This window comes from Plenodomus lingam (genome assembly GCF_022343315.1).
Source record: "Plenodomus lingam strain CAN1 chromosome Unknown contig_14, whole genome shotgun sequence".
NCBI lineage: Eukaryota > Fungi > Ascomycota > Dothideomycetes > Pleosporales > Leptosphaeriaceae > Plenodomus > Plenodomus lingam.
This window is the reverse complement of record NW_027093932.1, coordinates 2,645,233-2,662,976: the sequence shown is the minus strand read 5'-3', so window position 1 is coordinate 2,662,976 and position 17,744 is coordinate 2,645,233. Positions and strand designations below refer to the sequence as shown.

Here is a 17,744-nt window from a genome sequence, read left to right as displayed (position 1 = left end):
GGACGAAGCCAGAAGAGGAAATGGAATTGATTGGGGGAGACGTCTGGCGCCATCTGCCCACGCAGCACGGATCGTCAGGGCCTTGTTCGGTTTCCAAGAGTTAGGTTGAGGAAGCCCGCCGCCGCCACGGGCCCGTCCGAACGCGTTTCGTGTCACGTGTGCGGCTGTGTGCGGCTGTGACCTGGCTTTGGGCGGTAATAGGCATGTATGCCGAATGGCTTTGTTTCCTCTTGTACGGTTTGATGTTTACTACTACTAGGTATTATGAAGTAGACAGGCGATTGCAGATGGGGAGGATGTACATACTAACACACCAGTGAAGCATCATTGGTATGTCGTTACCGACCACTCTGAACCATTTACGACACCGGCAGCAGTAAAGAAGACTAGAAGAGGCTCTCCGCTTCTTCTCCATCGGATCAATCAATCAATCAATCAGTCAATCAATCAAGCAAGCAATGCTTCAAGCGTCCAGCGGTTGAATCGCCCCACCAAGCTCGACTGGCAGCGAGGCACTGTGGGTAGTTACAGGTACAATAGACTAGAGTAGCGCTCGCTCCCCTTGGCCAGGAGTGCATGTGATCAGTGTCGCACAGCTTCAGCACCCGCCCGCTGGTCCAGCTACAGAGTTATTGCTTGGTGCGCGCAACGCTGCGACCTGTGTTGGCGGGCCCTGCTGCACACCCCATCGGTATCGTCCAGTGGTTTCGTTGTTGTAAGCTCGACGCCTGAGTCAACCTCACTCCTTTCCCCTCTCCTGCGGCTGCTGCTGCTGCTGCTGCTGCTGCTGCTCCTCCTCCTCCTCTTCCCCTCCCACCGCCGCCCAGACAACCAGTTACCTAGCGGTTAGCCAGGTGCCAGAGAGGACGATACACCATTTCCCGCGCGCCGGCCGCTGCCAGACCAAGACCAAGACCAAGACCAAGACCAAACCACACCACACCACACCACACCACACCACACCCGACCGCACACCTCATCTCACCTCACTCCCCCTCACCACACGGCCACCGCCGGCCAGTGTCTCTCCTCCCACACCCACACACACACCCACACAACGGCGCGCCGCTGCCCGCTCCTCGCCATCCGCCATCCGCCATCCGCCATCCGCCATCCGCTGCCTACTGCCCTCGACTGCACGCACATGCGCCGACTCGACCACGACGCTGCCCCCGGCTACTTGCCCGTCCCGCGCCATGGAGCACTTCGACACCCTCACCATGTCGTACATGTCGACGCCCATGCCACTGCAGCCCGTGTCCAGGCCCGACCAGCAGATGGCCATGCCCATGGTGCCCATGGACCACTACGACCAGCGCTCGGCATATGACGCCGCAGAGACTTTTGCTGGGTAGGAAACCACTCCTCGCTGTGCAGCCCGCCTGCCAGAAAACATGTATCCACACATGCCTACACCCACCCATACACACCCACACACAGATGGACCCTGTACTAACACAGTGAGGCAGTAGCGAAGATGCCTTCTCCACCTACCACCTGCAACAACCCCCGCCCCACCTCAAGCGCTTCCCCACCGCCTACGAGGACCCCTTCTCCGATGTCCAGAGCGGCTACGAGCAGTCCATCCACCCACACGACCAGAATGGCATGCCCGAGAGCCCCAACATTGAGAGCAACAACAAGCTGCTCAGCTTCTCCCTCCCCGACGTGCCCTACACCATCCTCAGCTATGCGATGCAACGCGTCTCCATCTCCATGGCTGCCCAGCTCCACGGCATGTTCTTTCTCGCCGAGTCGCCCTGGGCTACTGCGAGCGATGTACAGACGCCACCAACGGAGCTGACGTGCTATCGTAGGAATCTCTTTCAGATCACTGGCACCGTCACCCTGCCGCGGAACTTGCAATACATCTTGACCGATCAGGGCGACCAACTCCCCATTCTTGGTCAAGAGCTGACCATTTCGGCCGCAGAGTCGCTGGAAGGCAACCCTGTCAAGATCATATCCGTGCCGTGGAAGACACCTGCAACAAGCACCGCGCCCATGGAGGACAAGACCGAAAAGGAACCCCCGACCTATCCTCTCGATCTCTCCACCGGCCAGGACATGGATTCGGATTATGTCAGCTTCCCCATCAGCTGGAAGCGGCTGCAGTTTCGCATTGCAACGGCGAACAACGGCCGTAGGAAGGAGCTGCAGCAGCACTTTGTCGTCCGACTCAAGGTTGTGGCGACATTGGCTACCGGCGCAAAGGTCCCCATATGCGAGATACATTCGGGAGCCATTATTGTGCGCGGCAGGAGTCCACGCAACTTCCAATCTCGAAAGGACATGCCAATCAGTGGAGGAAACGCGTCGACTCGCAAGGCCTCGCATCTCCCGCAACCGTCCAGTCGAACGCCTACGGGCGAGACCCACCAGAACAAACAAGGCCATGCACAAAACCAATCCGTAGCAACGTCGAAGCCAGTGGACATGATGCCAGTTCCTTATGACTTCAATGCCGATAACGTGCCACCCTCTCCAGATTTTCTTGATTGGAAGATGCCAGCTGGAGCCATGACGGCCATACCGCCGGATCCACCATCATCGCAGATGCACCACGTGACTCCCTATGCTCAGTCCACGCCCGAGATATCACGGAGCGTTCCACCCCAATCACAGCCCCCGCTGGCACCTGTGACGCTCTCATTGACAGACGATGAGCCCAGAAAGGCGCCGTCTCCGGCCGAGCACAACAAGAAGCGGGCCACCCCCGTACGGCCACCTTCATTCTCGATTGGGATCATCAACAGCCCAGACGAGAGTGCCGACTTGTTGTATGAGTATTTTCCGTTGGGTCTAGACGACTGGATGCCACCTGTCGATGCAGTATATCGCCCGCATGTTGTCCACCACACCAACCTTCCACAAGATCCAAAGGCACTTGCTGTTAAGAATCGGTCCAAGAGGTACTTCTCAGACGCCTGGTGAGGCCTGGTGAGGCTTTGGTTCACTTTTGCGCTTTTGCGGCCGAGCATGTTTACGCAATCTCGAGGGGTTGTCGAGGTGCGCGCGGCTTACCGTCTTTCTGCTTCATTCCACCGCACGTTGTTACGCAAACTTTTATGCCTTTTTAATGGGAGTCACCTTTTTTTCCAAACCAAGTCGGCTTTTCTGCAGGCGTTGCGACTTTGATCTGGTACGCGATTGCTACGACTGGTTATCTTTCTCCCCCGGCTTGTGTCTTTTTTTTGTTTTCTTCAGAGAAGGCCGATTTCCCTCAGATTTCCCCCCTTTTTTTGCGGACCAGGCTTGAACTGAATATAGAGAGCGGTTGCACGGCCGTCAGATACTTGTATCATACGAATATGGGCTCTGGAATGCTTGAGCTGTCTGTTGGGTCCGGATGTTGCTTGGTTGCAGGGTCGTGGAGTGTGCGTGTGCGTGTGCGTGCGTATGTGAGTGTGTGACTTATGATTGAACGAAATTTCCGCTTGCCATGTTTGCAAGATGAAGGAGGAGGACAAGAAGATGGGCAAATGCAGAATGCAGATACAAGGTGCGGGTGCTTGTCGGGATCTAATGTTTTTTTTTCCATTCTCTGACTTTTTTTTCTTGACTTTTTTTTTTGGGGATTCCAAGACGTATGGTTTTGGCTTAGGACAGCTTTATATCCCCACCAAATTTATCCTTGTTGTTGTTGTTTTTCTTGGCCTTTTTTGAAATTGTTTGGTGTGGGTGGGGTGTGGGGGGTTGGGGTTGTGTGTTTTGTGTTGCCCTTCTTTTTTTTTAGGGGGGGGGGGGGGGGGAAAGGGTGGATGCAGATGGGTGTGGTTATGTCGAGGTTGATATGTTGGACTTGTCTCTTGTTATATTTATAGTCAGATGTATATACCACATACATGCATGCATACATACGATCCAACTATCCAGCCTGCAGCATACAGTATACAGTATACAGCGTTACACGCGCTAGTGGCAATATGGCTATATGTGATTGTACTCGTATCTGTACATGTACATGTACTCTACTGTTATTCATCTTTTATATCATGTATAGTACACTACTACACTACTACACCGTAGCAAACAAGCAGAATGTGGTGTCGTCTTGACGTCACACCCCCTCCCTCCCCTAGGTTCTAGCAGAGTATAGAGTATAGAGTATAGAGTATAGATAATTCTGAACCTGGTGGCTTTGGCATGGCTTGCTTGGGCTGTGGGGGTTTGGCAGGCGAGGGCGAGGTGAGGTGGGTGAGGGGTGTGCAGGGGGAGGTTGGCAGGTGAGGTGAGGTTATGATATGGGAGAAGGAAGGAAAAGCTGGGGATTGTGGAAATTGGGGTTTGCAGGTGAGTTGTTGGTTCCTGGTGTGTGTTTTGGAGAAATGGGTTGGAGAGTTGGGGTGGATGGGTTGGTGATGCGTGTCTCCCTACGCAAACCCCGTTCCATTCCAACCACGTGCAAATAACCCAACCCGCACACATTTACCCTACCATGCCATGTCCTGCCATGCCCTACCACATCTAATCCATCGTTCCCATGTCGCGCAACCCCGATGGTCGCGTGCGATGCAACACTGTACCGCTGGACCGTACCTACCGGTAAGCGGTACCGGTACTAGCAGCGACGGGTAGGTATGGCAGGTGTGTAACGTCAGCCCGCACTGGACCGAACTGCGCGTTGTGTTATCTGCGCTGTGGAGATGGAGGTAAGATGGGATGGAGATGGGCGGGACGGGGTGTTGCAGTGGGGGGAGGGGGAGGGGGAGGGGTTGAGATAAGTACAGTAGGTAGGTGGGGGGTACCGTAAGGGTATGCTGGTCCAGCGGTACAGTACCTACAGGACATACCAAGCCTCTGCCCATGCCATGCCATGCCATGCGAAGACGACGACGCCGCAGTGGAGACGACGTGTGGTATTGTTGTTACACTCGGTTGTTCATCGTGGGCGGGGCTGGAGGAGGGACCGGGTGAGGGAGTGCTGGGTTGGGTTAGGGGCGGGTTGGGTGGTAGCGGGCCGAGATGGGCATGTATGGGTGTGAGGGTGTAACGCTGATGAAATGTTTGTGGGATGGCGTTGAGTGAGATTTGAGGTGGGTTGTAGGTGGGATGGTGGGATGAGATGGGATGGAATAGTAGGTAGGTAGAGTGGATAGGTGGATTCGGTATAGAGAATGCTGTTCTCTAACAATCCCGGCATGTCTTCAACTGATTTGTGTATTTCCGTGCACACTACCGGTATATCCGTAAAATAAAAACCAAAAAACCGTAGTCCATAATAACAAGACACCACACCATACCGCACATCCATCCAATCTATCCCCCCAAAAACCCACACCCCACCAATCCACACCCATATCCTCCCGCTTGCCTGCTCATCTCACCTCCCATCCTTGCACGTACCGTACCTAGCACTCAAACTACATACCAGTCCAACTCCATCCATACATCCACCTGCCCTCCCCAACCTATACCGATAGTCGCGTAGTTAGCTTGAAGTATCTATCCACCTAGCATAATCATACCTAGAGTAGTACCTACACACGGCAGACACCGCACCGTACCGCAACATCTCTACAACGAACAAGCTTACACCCCCAACCCACCACGCCAAATCCCGCCCCAAACCCAGCCTAACCTCCAACACAGCAACCAAACGCACCGCCGCGTCAGACGGAGCCTCAGACATGATGAGCAGTCCAGACTCCAGACTCCAGCAGCGCCGAGCAGAATCCAGACAGGCTAGAGTAGAGTACAGTAGCATCCGAGCCGCGTCTACCGTGATATGGGATGCGAGGTACACCACCCTTGCCATGAAACGTATGGCGTGGTAAGTACCGGTCCTATAACTAGAGTATGTAGCATTTAGGCTCTGGGTGGGAGGATGGTTGGGTGTGAGTGAGGGTGTGGTGTGGTATGTTACGGCATGCTGCGCTACACTGTATCGCACTGCGCTACCCTGGTGTGCTGTGGGAATTAGGAAGTGATGGGCAGGGCAGGACGGTTTGTATGGGTGTGCATGGGCTGTTTGGTAGGTAGGGTGGAGGGAGGATGCAGGTAGGACGTGGGGGTGGGGATTGTGTGGTTTTAAAGGGGGGCTGTGGGGGAATGGTGTATTGCGGTACAGTGCAGTCCATTACAGCAACGATTAGTCAAGAACAAGCCGTGTGTATACCAACCAGGAACTGTGTTGAACTGTACAAGGGCTAGGGATTGCAAAGGTGAAGGGGTTGGAAAGGAGACATGTGGATGCAGTATAGTGAATGAAGAGGAGAGAGGAAGGGAGGGAGGAAAGAGATGAGTGGTTAGTGGGATAGTGAGCGAGATGGAAATCACCAGTAATACTATTCATAACAATCACTTGTCATCTCTCCCTCCAAAATCCCCCCAAGAACCCGTCAGCCTTTTGAAGGGAAGCTGACACAACACACCAACTAATCATATGCAGCAACAATAGTCCCTGCAGTACAGCATCCAAACATCCAAAAACCCCCCTCCAAAAAACGCCATGGGGAACAATTCGTCAAAACCATCCATAGAACGCGTTCCCATATGCACCGCTCCACCTCCCTAGTCCGTAGACCTTCTAGATGTTCCGAAAACAGAACGCTAAGCCAGAATCGCAAAAGGCGTATATACAGGCCATCCTTTGCGTTTACTGGATGACAAGAAACAAAAAAGGACGCGTCAAAGAAGAAACAGAGTTCATCGCTAGTAAGAATCATGCGATGCCATGCCATGCAAGCGTCATTGTCCCTCGAGACAGGAAACTGCAACGGCGGCCCCGTAAATGGCGGATTCGTGGGCGATTTCTAGCGAGATTGCTTTTGCCCCGGCGCCAGAGGCTGTGGTGAGTTCATCGAGATGAGACTGGCACAGTTCGCGGAAAAGGGGGTATTTTTCAATCACGGAGCCGTTGCAACCGATGCTCAGTCGGCCGGCCGTGGCAGCCGTCAGCGCTTCGGATTGTGTGCGCAGCGTCCACAGGGCGTGGATGCCTGTTGCCAGGAATGCGGCTGCGCGGTGCGAGACGAGCTGGGAGATTTGGCGGACAAAGTGGATGTCGTTGAAGCTTGCGGGTTTGCTCAGTGGGTGCTTGGACTGGAAGAGGGCGGTGGCGTGGGTGAGGTGCTTGGAGTTGTCCATCTCCATGGCGGCAATGGTGCCAGTGTCGAGGCTGTATGGTTCCGCGAGTTGGTCTGGCATTTCGCCACTGAAGAGGCCGGCACTCCGTACGGCTTCGACTATGATGAGTCGCACAATCTCTCCCAGGTAGCGACCGCTGATCATGTGCTCGAATGGCTGGAAGTCTGGTCGCATGTGCGCATCATTCAACTGGTCATCCCAACGCGTGGTGGGGAACACGTTCTTTCCAAACATGCTACATTCTGTGTTGACGAGCACATGTGTGGCCTTGTCAAGCCAATGTTGTGGGTAGCCCTTGAATTTGGTGTGTGCAAGCGCCGAGACCGGCAAGTGGACCGAAATGTTGAAGCCGGTCCCGAGTATGACTGCGAACCGCGTCGAGGGATCTTCGTAGGCACGCGATAGTAATGTTGCCGACGAGTCGTTGACGATCGAGTCGAGGTGCACGGGCAGGTTCTGGGGTTCGTTAGCGGCCGACTAGCGCACGGCAACTAGAGAGCAGAGTTTACCCTTTTTCTGCAAGGCGCCATAATCAGCTCGCTGAGATCTTGCCCGAGCAGTCCCTCGGTGGCCCGAAAACCTTTGCCCATGTCCAGTAAGTTGGCAGCACGGATTGATGTTTGCCTGAGTTTGTGAGCGTTCCAATGCCAGGTAGGGCCACTCCAAGGAAGAGACCTACTCTACAGGGAACGACCATGCGAGGCCCATGGGAATGGACTTTGTGCCAGCATGGCATTGGAGTCGACCGTCAGCCAGTGCTTGTTGAATCTTCTCGGCCATCCAGTCAAAGAATTGGCGACCACTTCGCTGTCGGACCTTTTCGTTAATCTCATAGCTCTTCATAGCCATGATACGCATGTTTTTGGTGTTTGGCTGTCTTCCATTGAGCTCGACGAGAGCAATGCGAAAGGTCGATCCACCGACATCGAGTGCGAGATAGGTTCCCCTTTCGAGGCCGGTTGGCAGTGTGTCGTTGTACGAAGGCAGCATGCAGATCTCGCTAGCCTGCAGTTTGGGGGCGAATTGCTCGACCAACTTGGCTGACATGCGAGACAACTCTGCTGGCTCCAGGGGTGCCTCGAGCAGACGCTGTACTTCACGGAGCAGGTCGTCCATGGTGCGATCGTAGGTTCGCAAGGCATCTCGTACGCGTTTTCGAGACGACAAGGAAGGAAGCACAGCATGAATAAGCGAAGGTAGCATGGCGATTCTCTCGAGAGCCGCAAGAAGGCCCTGCCAGAAATCAAACATGGGCTTTTGATACCAGCAGCGATCGGCTTCGTTGCTGTTGTCCTGTTGCAGGTCACAAGTTCCGTCTGGCTCAGGATTGCGGGAGAGGCGGCGTTTCTTGAAGCGTTTTAGTAGCAGAGAGGGCATGGAGGGGTGGAGGAGGGGTGATGGAGGGGTGACGACGGGTCCAGGAGGTCTTTTGGGTGAAGCTTTGTTCGCAGGCCTTCTATCAGACTGTGATGTTGCGGCCGAGACGACAGACGGCAAAGCACAAAAATGTTCAATGGAGCGGCAGCATGAATGGACCGATGTCGCAAACAGCTCTTAAGCATGGTTGTACGGCTTGTCAGAGCATCAAGAGAGGTTGTATCCACTAGAGGACGGTAGTCGGGAAATGGGACCGGCGCCTGGCGTTGCGAGGCTCGCTGGCTGCTGGGGGCACTGCAGACGGACCAGGCACGTCAGTCAGGTAAGGGTGCTCCGGGGCTGTCAAGGGGAAGGGGGGTTCAAGGGGGGGGGCAGTAGGCGCAGCGGATGTAGCAGCAACACGCAGCGTGGCGGACAAGTGAAAGCGCCGGATGTGCAAGAGAGTGACAGAGCATTACAGCAGGGCGCTGTCATGACGAGGAGCGTTTGGTGGGGTTTCTTGTCTTTGCATGTTTTCTCTTCGATGGCCATGCTACCGTTACGTCGGCGAGTGCCGCTAGGCTCGGGTGGGGCTGTGAATCGAGGCGTAGGCGAGCACCAAGGCCGTTGAGCGGCCAGCGCAGCCGCACCGCGATTCACCCCCAGAAAGAGAGAGAGAGAGAGAGAGAGAGAGAGAGAGTGTGTGTGTGTGTGTGATGGTGATAGAGTAGAGTGCCAGAGTAGAGAGTGCTGTCATGGCCATTACTGCATTCTGTGATAGCAGGCGGGCGCCCCCCCCCCCCCTGTGTTGAGAAGCTCCCGAGGTCGTCGAGAAGCTACTGATGGCATCCTGGGCCCACAGACTTGTTAGGTAGTAATTGTTACTACGACTATACCATGGCATGCCTACTGCCTACCCTAGCCTATCCCAAGTAGCATGTAGTATGTACCATCATGATCTTGTAGTGGATACTAGACACAGTCCAGCCCTGTCCAGGCCTGCTTGCTTGCTGGCGCATCGTTGAGGTTGCTCCCGGCCGCTCTAGCCTCTTTCGGCACGACATGGGTGCGCCGAGCGGGAAGCACGTGCACTGCCAATTCCAAGTTTGGGAGCAAGCTTTGGATCACTTGCCATGTCCTCCTCGTCCATCTACAGTCCAACAACCATGCAATGCATCCATTCTTTCCACTGTCAAGTACTGTCTTGGCCTGCGTGTGTGAGAGCGGGAAGAGGGAAGAGGAAGAGGGAAGAGGGTAAAGGAGTGCGTTGTGCGTGAGTGTGGTGTAGGTGAGCACCCAACGCCTTGCATGCACACACAACTCGACAACCATCTCTCGGACATGGCTGGCCACACCTACCGTACCCCGCGCGTGTACTCCGTGTCCACCACCCGTGCAACCACACCCATCTCTTGGTGTTTTCAGATCGAGGCCTGCAAGGGCCTGAGCCAACGAGCCCCAAGCGCAACAGAAGGCTGCTGGAACGTCGGATAGAAGAAGCAATGAGGGAACGAGCATGGCTGTACCAGTAAATCCTTTTCCCTTTCTCCCCCCCCGAACCCTTGTTAGTCACCCTGCATTCACACCACACCACCACACGTGCACACATACATACACGCGCATGCTTGTTCCCACTGCCACTTCTTCTCGTCTGACAGCCGCATGGTCGAAATACAAGGCGGCCCAACCTTCCATCTAGACGTGCGGCTACCCAGCTAGGAATGCAGTCCTAGCATGGCTACCGTGCAAACCAGCAGCTGCGCCCTTCTCCTACTGTGCCATTTTGACCCCACCGAACCACTTTGATTTGCCTGCGCACACAACCCTTGCTCTCGATGGATGGCATGGGAAAGGCTGTCAGCCAGTCGAATGGCTACACTGCACATGGCAATCTGGATGCGCTGAAACTGCCGGCGGCCACACACCGTTACAGTCGCACAGTCGCACGTTGAGGGAGGGGAGGGGGGGATATTGCCATGCCATGCCATCATCAACTATCATCGCCCGTATCCACTCATGTCCCTGTTTCATCTCAGTGTGCATCGATCTTGTGTATATTCCTTGCCTCTACAGCATTAGGGATGGATTACAAATACTATGGGGCCAAATGCGAAGCCAAGGCGGCTGCTGGCTATGCAAAAGAGACCTGCCAAACAAGACAGGTTCGTGTAGAGACATCCAAACTCGCCATCCCAAGCCTCCCAAGCTGGAAAGCGCCAGGTCCTTGCCCAAACGTGATGACTCTGCCAACACAATATACAGGAACAACAGGAACAACGAAAAGCAAGTCCGAGGTATCATCAATCCCTTATACAGCAATAGCCCCTCGTGATAGTACCCAGATCTCCGTGGTCATAAATCGTCATCTAGCCCAGTACGTTCATACCTTCTCGGCCTCGTTATTCACAACTTGTACATTGGCCTTGGGTGCGACCTCGGCAACACTCTCGTCTGTAAATGCAACATCCTTCTCCAGCGCCACTGTGTCCTCGACTTTCCAGAGAATGACGGGCAGCGCGACGAGCAGGCTGCCGCCAAGCAAGCCCCAATTGGACGCAAACATGTTCATGTACGGAATGCCCGTGTCGTCCAGCCGCCAGGTAATAGCACCACCGGCCGACTGGATGCCCTTGTAGAAACCAGCAAAATTCGCAAGCTTGCGGCTGTTGTTGGTCAACGCGCCCATGAACCAGTAGACACACGTCTGCCAGGCGGCGTCGGAGAAGCCGTAAAAGGCGTAGAGGACAAAAGGGCCGGCGTAGCCCGCATCCGTCCAGTCCTTTTTCTTGTTCGACTTGTCCTCTGCCCAGGCACGGTCATACGTCTTTTGGAATTCGTAGCCGCAACCCCAGACAATCATAATGGTCGCAAACAACGCAGCCCATGCTGCCTTGGCACGCGTCGTTCGACGAACACCCTTCATGTCCAGGGCAAAGCCAAAGACGTAGGCACCGATAATCTGCATAATGTAGTACACTACCCCGTTCAACGCCCGGGTGCGGACATTGAAGTAGGCCGCGTTGACCTCGGTGAAATGGTAGGCGTAGAACCAGTTCGAGGCAAGGAACATGGGAAAAAGAAGGATGATGTAAGGGTCGGTGAAGAAGGTCTGCCAAAGGCCGACAAACTCCGATTTCCACGAGGGGTGTTTCATGACGATGACCTTGGATCCGTCGGCGCGCACAACATCCTTTGCGTCCACTAGGGTCCAGGCCAGGGCGGCACCAATAAGCGTGAGGATGAGGAAGCCAATGTAGGTACCGTCATTGACAGAACCGTCTTGCTCCACGTGCATGTTCTGGCCCAGGGGAATCTAGAGGCAAAGAAAGAAAAAAGATCATTAGCCAACGTGCTTTATGAAACGACGCGAATGCAAGTGTCTTACCAAAGTTCCAATGACGGCGCCCAAGTTGAAGATCATCCAAAACCAGGAAATGTAGCGGCCTTTGGACTCTTCAGGCGGGTAAGACATCATGATGGCGCCCTGAGCGCACCACAGCAGACCAGCGCATACACCAAGCCAGGCACCGGCGAAAGTGGTGAAGCCCAGATTACGGGTGTGGTTGTAGCTGAGGTAGGAAGCGACATAGACCGAGTAGCCAATTCCGCCAAAGGACAAGGAGGTGCGAATACCGAGTTTGTTGGTGAATGTGCCGGCAAAGAAGCCCACGACGGCAAAAGTCGAGTACAGCGCGGTGTTGGCCCTGTTGTTGGCTGTGGGATCGAGCTGGCCGCCTCCGCCCATGCCGTTGAGGGCATTGAACATGCCCGGGCACATGAAGCACACAAACGAGACAATGACCAGCTGCACCGGCGGCGAGGCGAACCAGGGGATCTTGTAGCCGAGCAAAGTGATGCGCCGGTACTTCCATGTATTGGGAAGCTCCAGCGTGTTGCTGTCGGTCAACGAGTGCTCTGGCGAGTCGACATTGTGCGGCAGCGTATCCTTTTCCGTGGTTGACATGGCTTTTGCGCAAAAGGCTGGTTCCGACGGTGGATGGCAGCAGATACGGAGATGGACGCAACCTGGAACTTGGGTACCGTAGACCAGGGGGGGGGGATGGGAGTGAATTTTGCCGATTCGGAGGGAAAGAAGTTTGTAGGGCAGCAGAGGATCGCAACTAATAAAAGAAAGAGAGAGAGATGCGAGTGCTCACGCTCAGACCACAGGTGACTGGCGTTTTCGCTATCGTATTGTCCAAGTAGATGGGTACTATGTATGCGCCGTATTCTAGGATGCTATACTATAATAAGTGCTTTTTTGGGGGGCGGCCGTGGCAGCTGTGGGTGAAAGCGAGGGGCCGCTACGTTTTAAGCATCTGCCAGCCCGGCCCAATGCCCGCCTAGGGTCTTCCTCATCGTCCACATGCATTCACATCCCACCCGATCAGGCTTACCCGATCAGGCCCAAACCCGCCAGCCTTAAAAGAGAGAGAGAGGAGAGAGAGAGAGAGAGAGAGAGCGTGAGAGAACACGCGACAAGTATTGGCCTTGCCGGGCAATTTGGCAGACATCATAAGGATTCACGCCCCAGAGTCGCAACCATTGGGTCCTGGCTGGCACCCCTCGGACGCCTCCAACATGCAAGTCCCCGTATCAACGACCCCCCTGGTCTGGACTCTGTAGCACTGCACATGTGCGCGGGCCGGGGGCGCACGCTGATGCGGTCGTGCCGACCAAGGGTTGACAGTCTGCACTTCCTTTCTCGGGAAAAGGGTTTGATAGGGAGAGTGGTACTCTACTCTAGTAGTCACTGGATGTAGGTAGATAGATGCTGGATGTGTATGATAGCGATAGAAGCGGGGAGCGGGTGGAGACCATCTGAGTTGTAGTAGGATTAGCTTATCGTTTAGTACCGGTAGGCCCTCTCCATTCACGTCCGCTGTTTGAATGGCTGCACCAGGCCAGGGACCTTTCACCCCCCCCCCCCCCCACTTCCAGCTTACTCTCTCCACAACCACCACCACCACCACCCCGGCCGCTCAAGGCGAACTAAGAGTCGCCGGTCCCAGCCACGCGTGCAACGCTCTCCGCGCGCCACCTCTAGTCGAAAATGTAACATCAACGTCGTCGTCTCCAGTCCATCATCAGACTGTCCATCAGATCGTCAATCTTCACCGTTCCATGACTCCATGTTTGTCCCGTCGTGGTGCCCTTGCTGACAAGTCTGGCTGGCACACTCACGGTCCGAACCAGCTCGAGCAGCGTGCCCACTACGCCCAGGATGGGTTACAATCACCGTGATATCTCATGCTGCTGTAGCATGGCAGTCGACTGGGATCAGCCTCCTAGCATCGACACCATGGCCCGCGTTGTACCACCACGTTCACCTTGCCGTCCATTGCAGCGGTGGTGGGATGGCTCTTGTGACCCACCACGAATGCATCGTCAAGTGCTGGACGGATGGGGACAACGGCCATCAGGACAACGTCTTGAGTGAACGTGGTCGGATCCGGCCACTCGGCCGGTCTCCAGTCTCGACAAAGGAGACCCTGACTTGCTGATCGAGCTTGCGGACTGTGGTAGTACCACTTGCTATGACGGCACTGATGCGGAGCATCAGGACTGCTCACTCTTAAAACTTCGCGCATCTGCTGCAAAGGTGTCCGCCCAGTTTTCACGGCAACCCGCTCGAGTCTCACAAGCAACACTACACATCATGTACGCATATGCACTGTTATGTCGGCTACGAGCAGAACGCTTACCGCTTACAGGCGGCTGATTATTAGGGACGATCCTCAGGCGGCGTCCAAGTACGTTGCTGACTATGTCATTGGTGCTTGGCCCACTCCCTTGCGGGAAAGACGCACCTCAGCTAACGCCTAGGCATAGAACGCATCAAGACGTTCAATCCTACAGCAGAGCGGCCTTTTGTGTTGGGCTTGCCCACGGGAAGCAGCCCAGTCCTCATATACCAACATCTTGTCCATCGCCACAAGGCGGGCGAAATCTCATTCCGCAATGTCATCACCTTCAACATGGTAAGAGAATAGGTTCCGCGGTGCCTTTCACCGTATTCCTTCCCTGCCAAGCCTGTCACAACAGCAGGTTGAGGAGAGCTGACCCACTTAGGATGAGTATGTTGGGATCCCGCGGGACCATCCGGAGAGCTACCACAGCTTCATGTATAAGCACTTCTTCTCCCATGTCGATATCAAGCCCGACAATATCAACATACTCAATGGCAATGCTCCTGATCTTGAGGCGGAATGCTTCCAGTACGAGGAAAAGATCGAGCAAGTCGGTGGTATCGAGCTCTTTCTTGGAGGGATTGGGCCTGACGGACACATCGCATTCAATGAGCCGGGTTCCAGTCTCCAGTCTCGAACACGTGTAAAGACCCTTGCGTATGAGACCATACTCGCCAATTCAAGGTTCTTTGGGAACAATCTGGATCAAGTGCCCAGAATGGCTCTGACAGTAGGCGTACAAACTGTGCTCGATGTGAGTAACGTAGTTCAGTTCCAGCTCAGCTTGTCTCACATTGTGTTAGGCGCGAGAGGTACTCATTATCATAACGGGCGCACACAAGGCCCTTGCGCTCCAGAGATGCATAGAGGGCGGTGTGAATCACATGTGGACACTGTCGAGCCTCCAGATGCACCCACACCCAATGATTGTAGTCGATGAGGACGCAACTTTGGAATTGCAGGTCAAGACAGTCAAGGTACCTACATGGATGGATCCAACCCTTGCATGAGCCAGGGATACTGACCAACGCCAGTACTTCAAGAGCATCGAAAAGGTATCCAATGAGCTTGGGTTCCGACAAAAGCTTCCGCGAAAGCGCGATTCACTTGTTGACGAGGGCACCTTGCTAGTGCCTGAATCCCAAAGTTCTGGTATCAAACTGACTGTACCTCCATTCGACATTTCACGTTCGACAAGTCCGGTGCTGGAGCCAATGAGCGCACGTCTCACGGATGAGGAGGCTAAGTTGCTGCGCCCCATGAGCGAGCTCGAGGATCAACCGTCGATTCGCATGAGCGCTCGTGTCGAATCCTGATGAACCCATTTACCGGGAACAGCGCACCGAGGACCGCACTTTTCACAAAGGACTAGGGTTATGTTGTTTGCTTGAGTTCGAGGTTGTTTAGGCAGTCAGACCCGAGACCAGGATGGTCCGCCAGAGAACAGGGGTGACATGATTGCCGTCGGCTTCTAGAACTGGGGCCGAGAGATTGTTGGCATGTACGAGTTTTGAATATTGTGTCAGTAACAGGTGCGAAGTTCACGAGAGACTGTATTGCAGATTTGGGTATTGTCGAATTAGCCCAGCGAAGTTGCATAGATGGATGAATGATGATACCTTGGAGTAAAAAATTGGATCATCTACACAGAGCACAAGGTGTTTATTGGTTGCTTGTAACTGCGTACGACAGACGTTGTTTCGGTGTAGCAGCACTCATCATGTGCAAGGCTACATACGCCATGATTTTGTATATTGCAAGTATGGGTAGGCTGCCTATACTAGAGTCAAAGGTAATGAATACAAAAGCATGTGCAGTGACGGGGGAGGAGGGGACAGCCGAGGCATGACGGCCGACAGGGCGATCATCAACGGTGCTAGCTTCGGCTTTCCCCCCTCCCCTCCCCAGACTGCAATGACCATCACAACAACAACAACAGCAGCCCCTCGAAACATGGTTGCGAGCGTCGTCGCACATTCAATATCAGACGCACATCATGTCGTCCGCCGGCGCATCGCAACCCTCGCCGCCTGGCCAGCCGCGGCCGATTGATCCGATTCTGCGCAATGCGCTGCGTTACACCATTTCGGCAAAAGAGTATCAGCTCCTCCACCAATACCTCCTTTCACGGGCGCCTGTGGTGAAGAAGCGTACCCTGAATCCGAAGCGATATGAAGCCGTCACAAAAGGGCCGGACGACTACAACGTCGCTGCTGTCCGCGCTTCGTTGCGCCTGGGCCTGGTCACTTTTGCAGGCTTGAACGCGTGGGAGCTGGTCACCACAAAGCTGCGTTCTCAACAACAGCGCGTCAAGGCTAAGGGGCCCCTGTGGAAGTCAGGCAATGTGCGCCTCAGCAGTTCACTCGCCCTGATCCTCCTCTTCCACCGACTGCTCCGTCGCGTTTTCATGCGCATCCGCGAGAGCCTCCTCAGCAATGAGGCCAAGTCGTTTCGGCGGCGCAACCCACGCATCTCAAGGTCACTGACATCCAGGCTGGCGCCAGCTATTGGGTCGAGTTTGGCAGGCTTCTTTCTCGCCGTCTATCCTGGAGACCAGTTGCGTATCACCATGGCGATATACATCTTCACGCGAGCACTAGAGTTTGGGCACAATTACCTGGAGGAGCTTGGCTACTTCAAGAACAGACCCCATTGGTTTGGGAGCTGGTTGTTGATGCCAGTCGCTTGCGGACAACTGCTTCACGCTTTTGTCTTTGATCGTGACTGCTTCCCCGCTGGCATTGGCAACTACATCATGGGCAACTCCCCCGAGTATATTCAAACCCGGCCCGCCGACTATCCCAGCAGTCTGAAGTGGCCAGACACGTACGAAATCGTCGACAGCCTGGCTGAAATCTCCAGACAACGATGGCCACCCTTTGTCTCTCCCATACTGTTTCCCAACAGCGAAACCCTCCCACGGGACTTGGCTTCAATAACAGCAATCACCTCGCCTGCCCACCCTGCCATCAAGTCATTATCCTGCGCACTTCTTCACCCACAGGACCCTTCTTGCTTGCGCACCTATGTCCAATACTGGATCCAGGCATTCCCCAAAGTCGCCCGCTTCTTTACCATGTTCTTCGCCGTCATGAGCATCACAAAATACAAGGCCTTTCTCAACTCCCCACTCACCTCTCTCAACAACCTAGCCAAGCGCGTTCTGCGCATGTCGCTTTTCATCTCCGGTTCCATCGGTACGAGCTGGGGTTCCATTTGCCTGTTTCAAAACTTCTTCCCCCGCACCTTGCTCACCACGCAGCGCTGGTTCCTCGGCGGCTTCCTCGGCGGTCTGTGGTCCTATCTCGAACGCAAGGGCGGTCGGTCGAATTTCTTGTACTGCTCGCGCATGTCTGTTGATTCTTTGTGGAAGGTTGGTGTCAAGCGGGGCTGGTGGAAGGGCGTCCGGAATGGAGATGTCTTGCTCTTTGTCCTGAGTCTGGCTACGGTTAACGTGCTGTATGAGATTGCGCCTCGCTCGGTGAATAGCGGTGTTGCGCGCAAGGGGTTGGGCGTGTTGAGGGGAGAGGGCTGGGTTGATAGGGCGGTTGTTGTAGGGGGGGAGAAGGGGAAGGATGGGACTGGTCAGAAGTAATGTAATGTATATCT

At 54.7% G+C, this 17,744-nt stretch overlaps 6 protein-coding genes across 6 annotated transcripts; 3 read left to right on the top strand and 3 right to left on the bottom strand.

Moving 5' to 3' along the window:
- The first annotated feature begins 116 nt into the window (after positions 1-116).
- On the top strand, positions 117-3,766 carry IAQ61_002928 (uncharacterized protein). The gene is made up of 2 exons (XM_066095760.1): positions 117-1,351; positions 1,470-3,766. The coding sequence occupies exons 1-2, from the start codon at positions 1,197-1,199 to the stop codon at positions 2,932-2,934; spliced, it is 1,620 nt and encodes a 539-aa protein (XP_065954596.1). The 5' UTR covers positions 117-1,196; the 3' UTR covers positions 2,935-3,766.
- An 863-nt stretch (positions 3,767-4,629) lies between these two features.
- IAQ61_002927 (uncharacterized protein) lies at positions 4,630-5,707 on the bottom strand (the record flags this gene model as incomplete). The annotated part of the gene is made up of 2 exons (XM_066095759.1): positions 4,630-5,125; positions 5,481-5,707. 2 exons carry the CDS (start codon positions 5,705-5,707, stop codon positions 4,630-4,632), a joined length of 723 nt encoding a protein of 240 aa, XP_065954595.1.
- Positions 5,708-6,690: 983 nt separating this feature from the next.
- IAQ61_002926 (uncharacterized protein) lies at positions 6,691-8,466 on the bottom strand (the record flags this gene model as incomplete). Its single annotated transcript, XM_003843271.1, has 3 exons — positions 6,691-7,545; positions 7,599-7,713; positions 7,769-8,466. 3 exons carry the CDS (start codon positions 8,464-8,466, stop codon positions 6,691-6,693), a joined length of 1,668 nt encoding a protein of 555 aa, XP_003843319.1.
- A 2,359-nt stretch (positions 8,467-10,825) lies between these two features.
- Positions 10,826-12,409, bottom strand: IAQ61_002925 (uncharacterized protein; the record flags this gene model as incomplete). The annotated part of the gene is made up of 2 exons (XM_003843274.2): positions 10,826-11,758; positions 11,831-12,409. The coding sequence occupies 2 exons, from the start codon at positions 12,407-12,409 to the stop codon at positions 10,826-10,828; spliced, it is 1,512 nt and encodes a 503-aa protein (XP_003843322.1).
- Positions 12,410-13,747: 1,338 nt separating this feature from the next.
- IAQ61_002924 (uncharacterized protein) lies at positions 13,748-15,451 on the top strand (the record flags this gene model as incomplete). Its single annotated transcript, XM_003843276.2, has 7 exons — positions 13,748-13,756; positions 14,009-14,106; positions 14,160-14,221; positions 14,278-14,426; positions 14,518-14,889; positions 14,939-15,112; positions 15,170-15,451. The coding sequence occupies 7 exons, from the start codon at positions 13,748-13,750 to the stop codon at positions 15,449-15,451; spliced, it is 1,146 nt and encodes a 381-aa protein (XP_003843324.2).
- A 680-nt stretch (positions 15,452-16,131) lies between these two features.
- Positions 16,132-17,730, top strand: IAQ61_002923 (uncharacterized protein; the record flags this gene model as incomplete). The annotated part of the gene is made up of 1 exon (XM_003843277.2): positions 16,132-17,730. One exon carries the CDS (start codon positions 16,132-16,134, stop codon positions 17,728-17,730), a length of 1,599 nt encoding a protein of 532 aa, XP_003843325.2.
- Between the last annotated feature and the right edge of the window lie 14 nt (positions 17,731-17,744).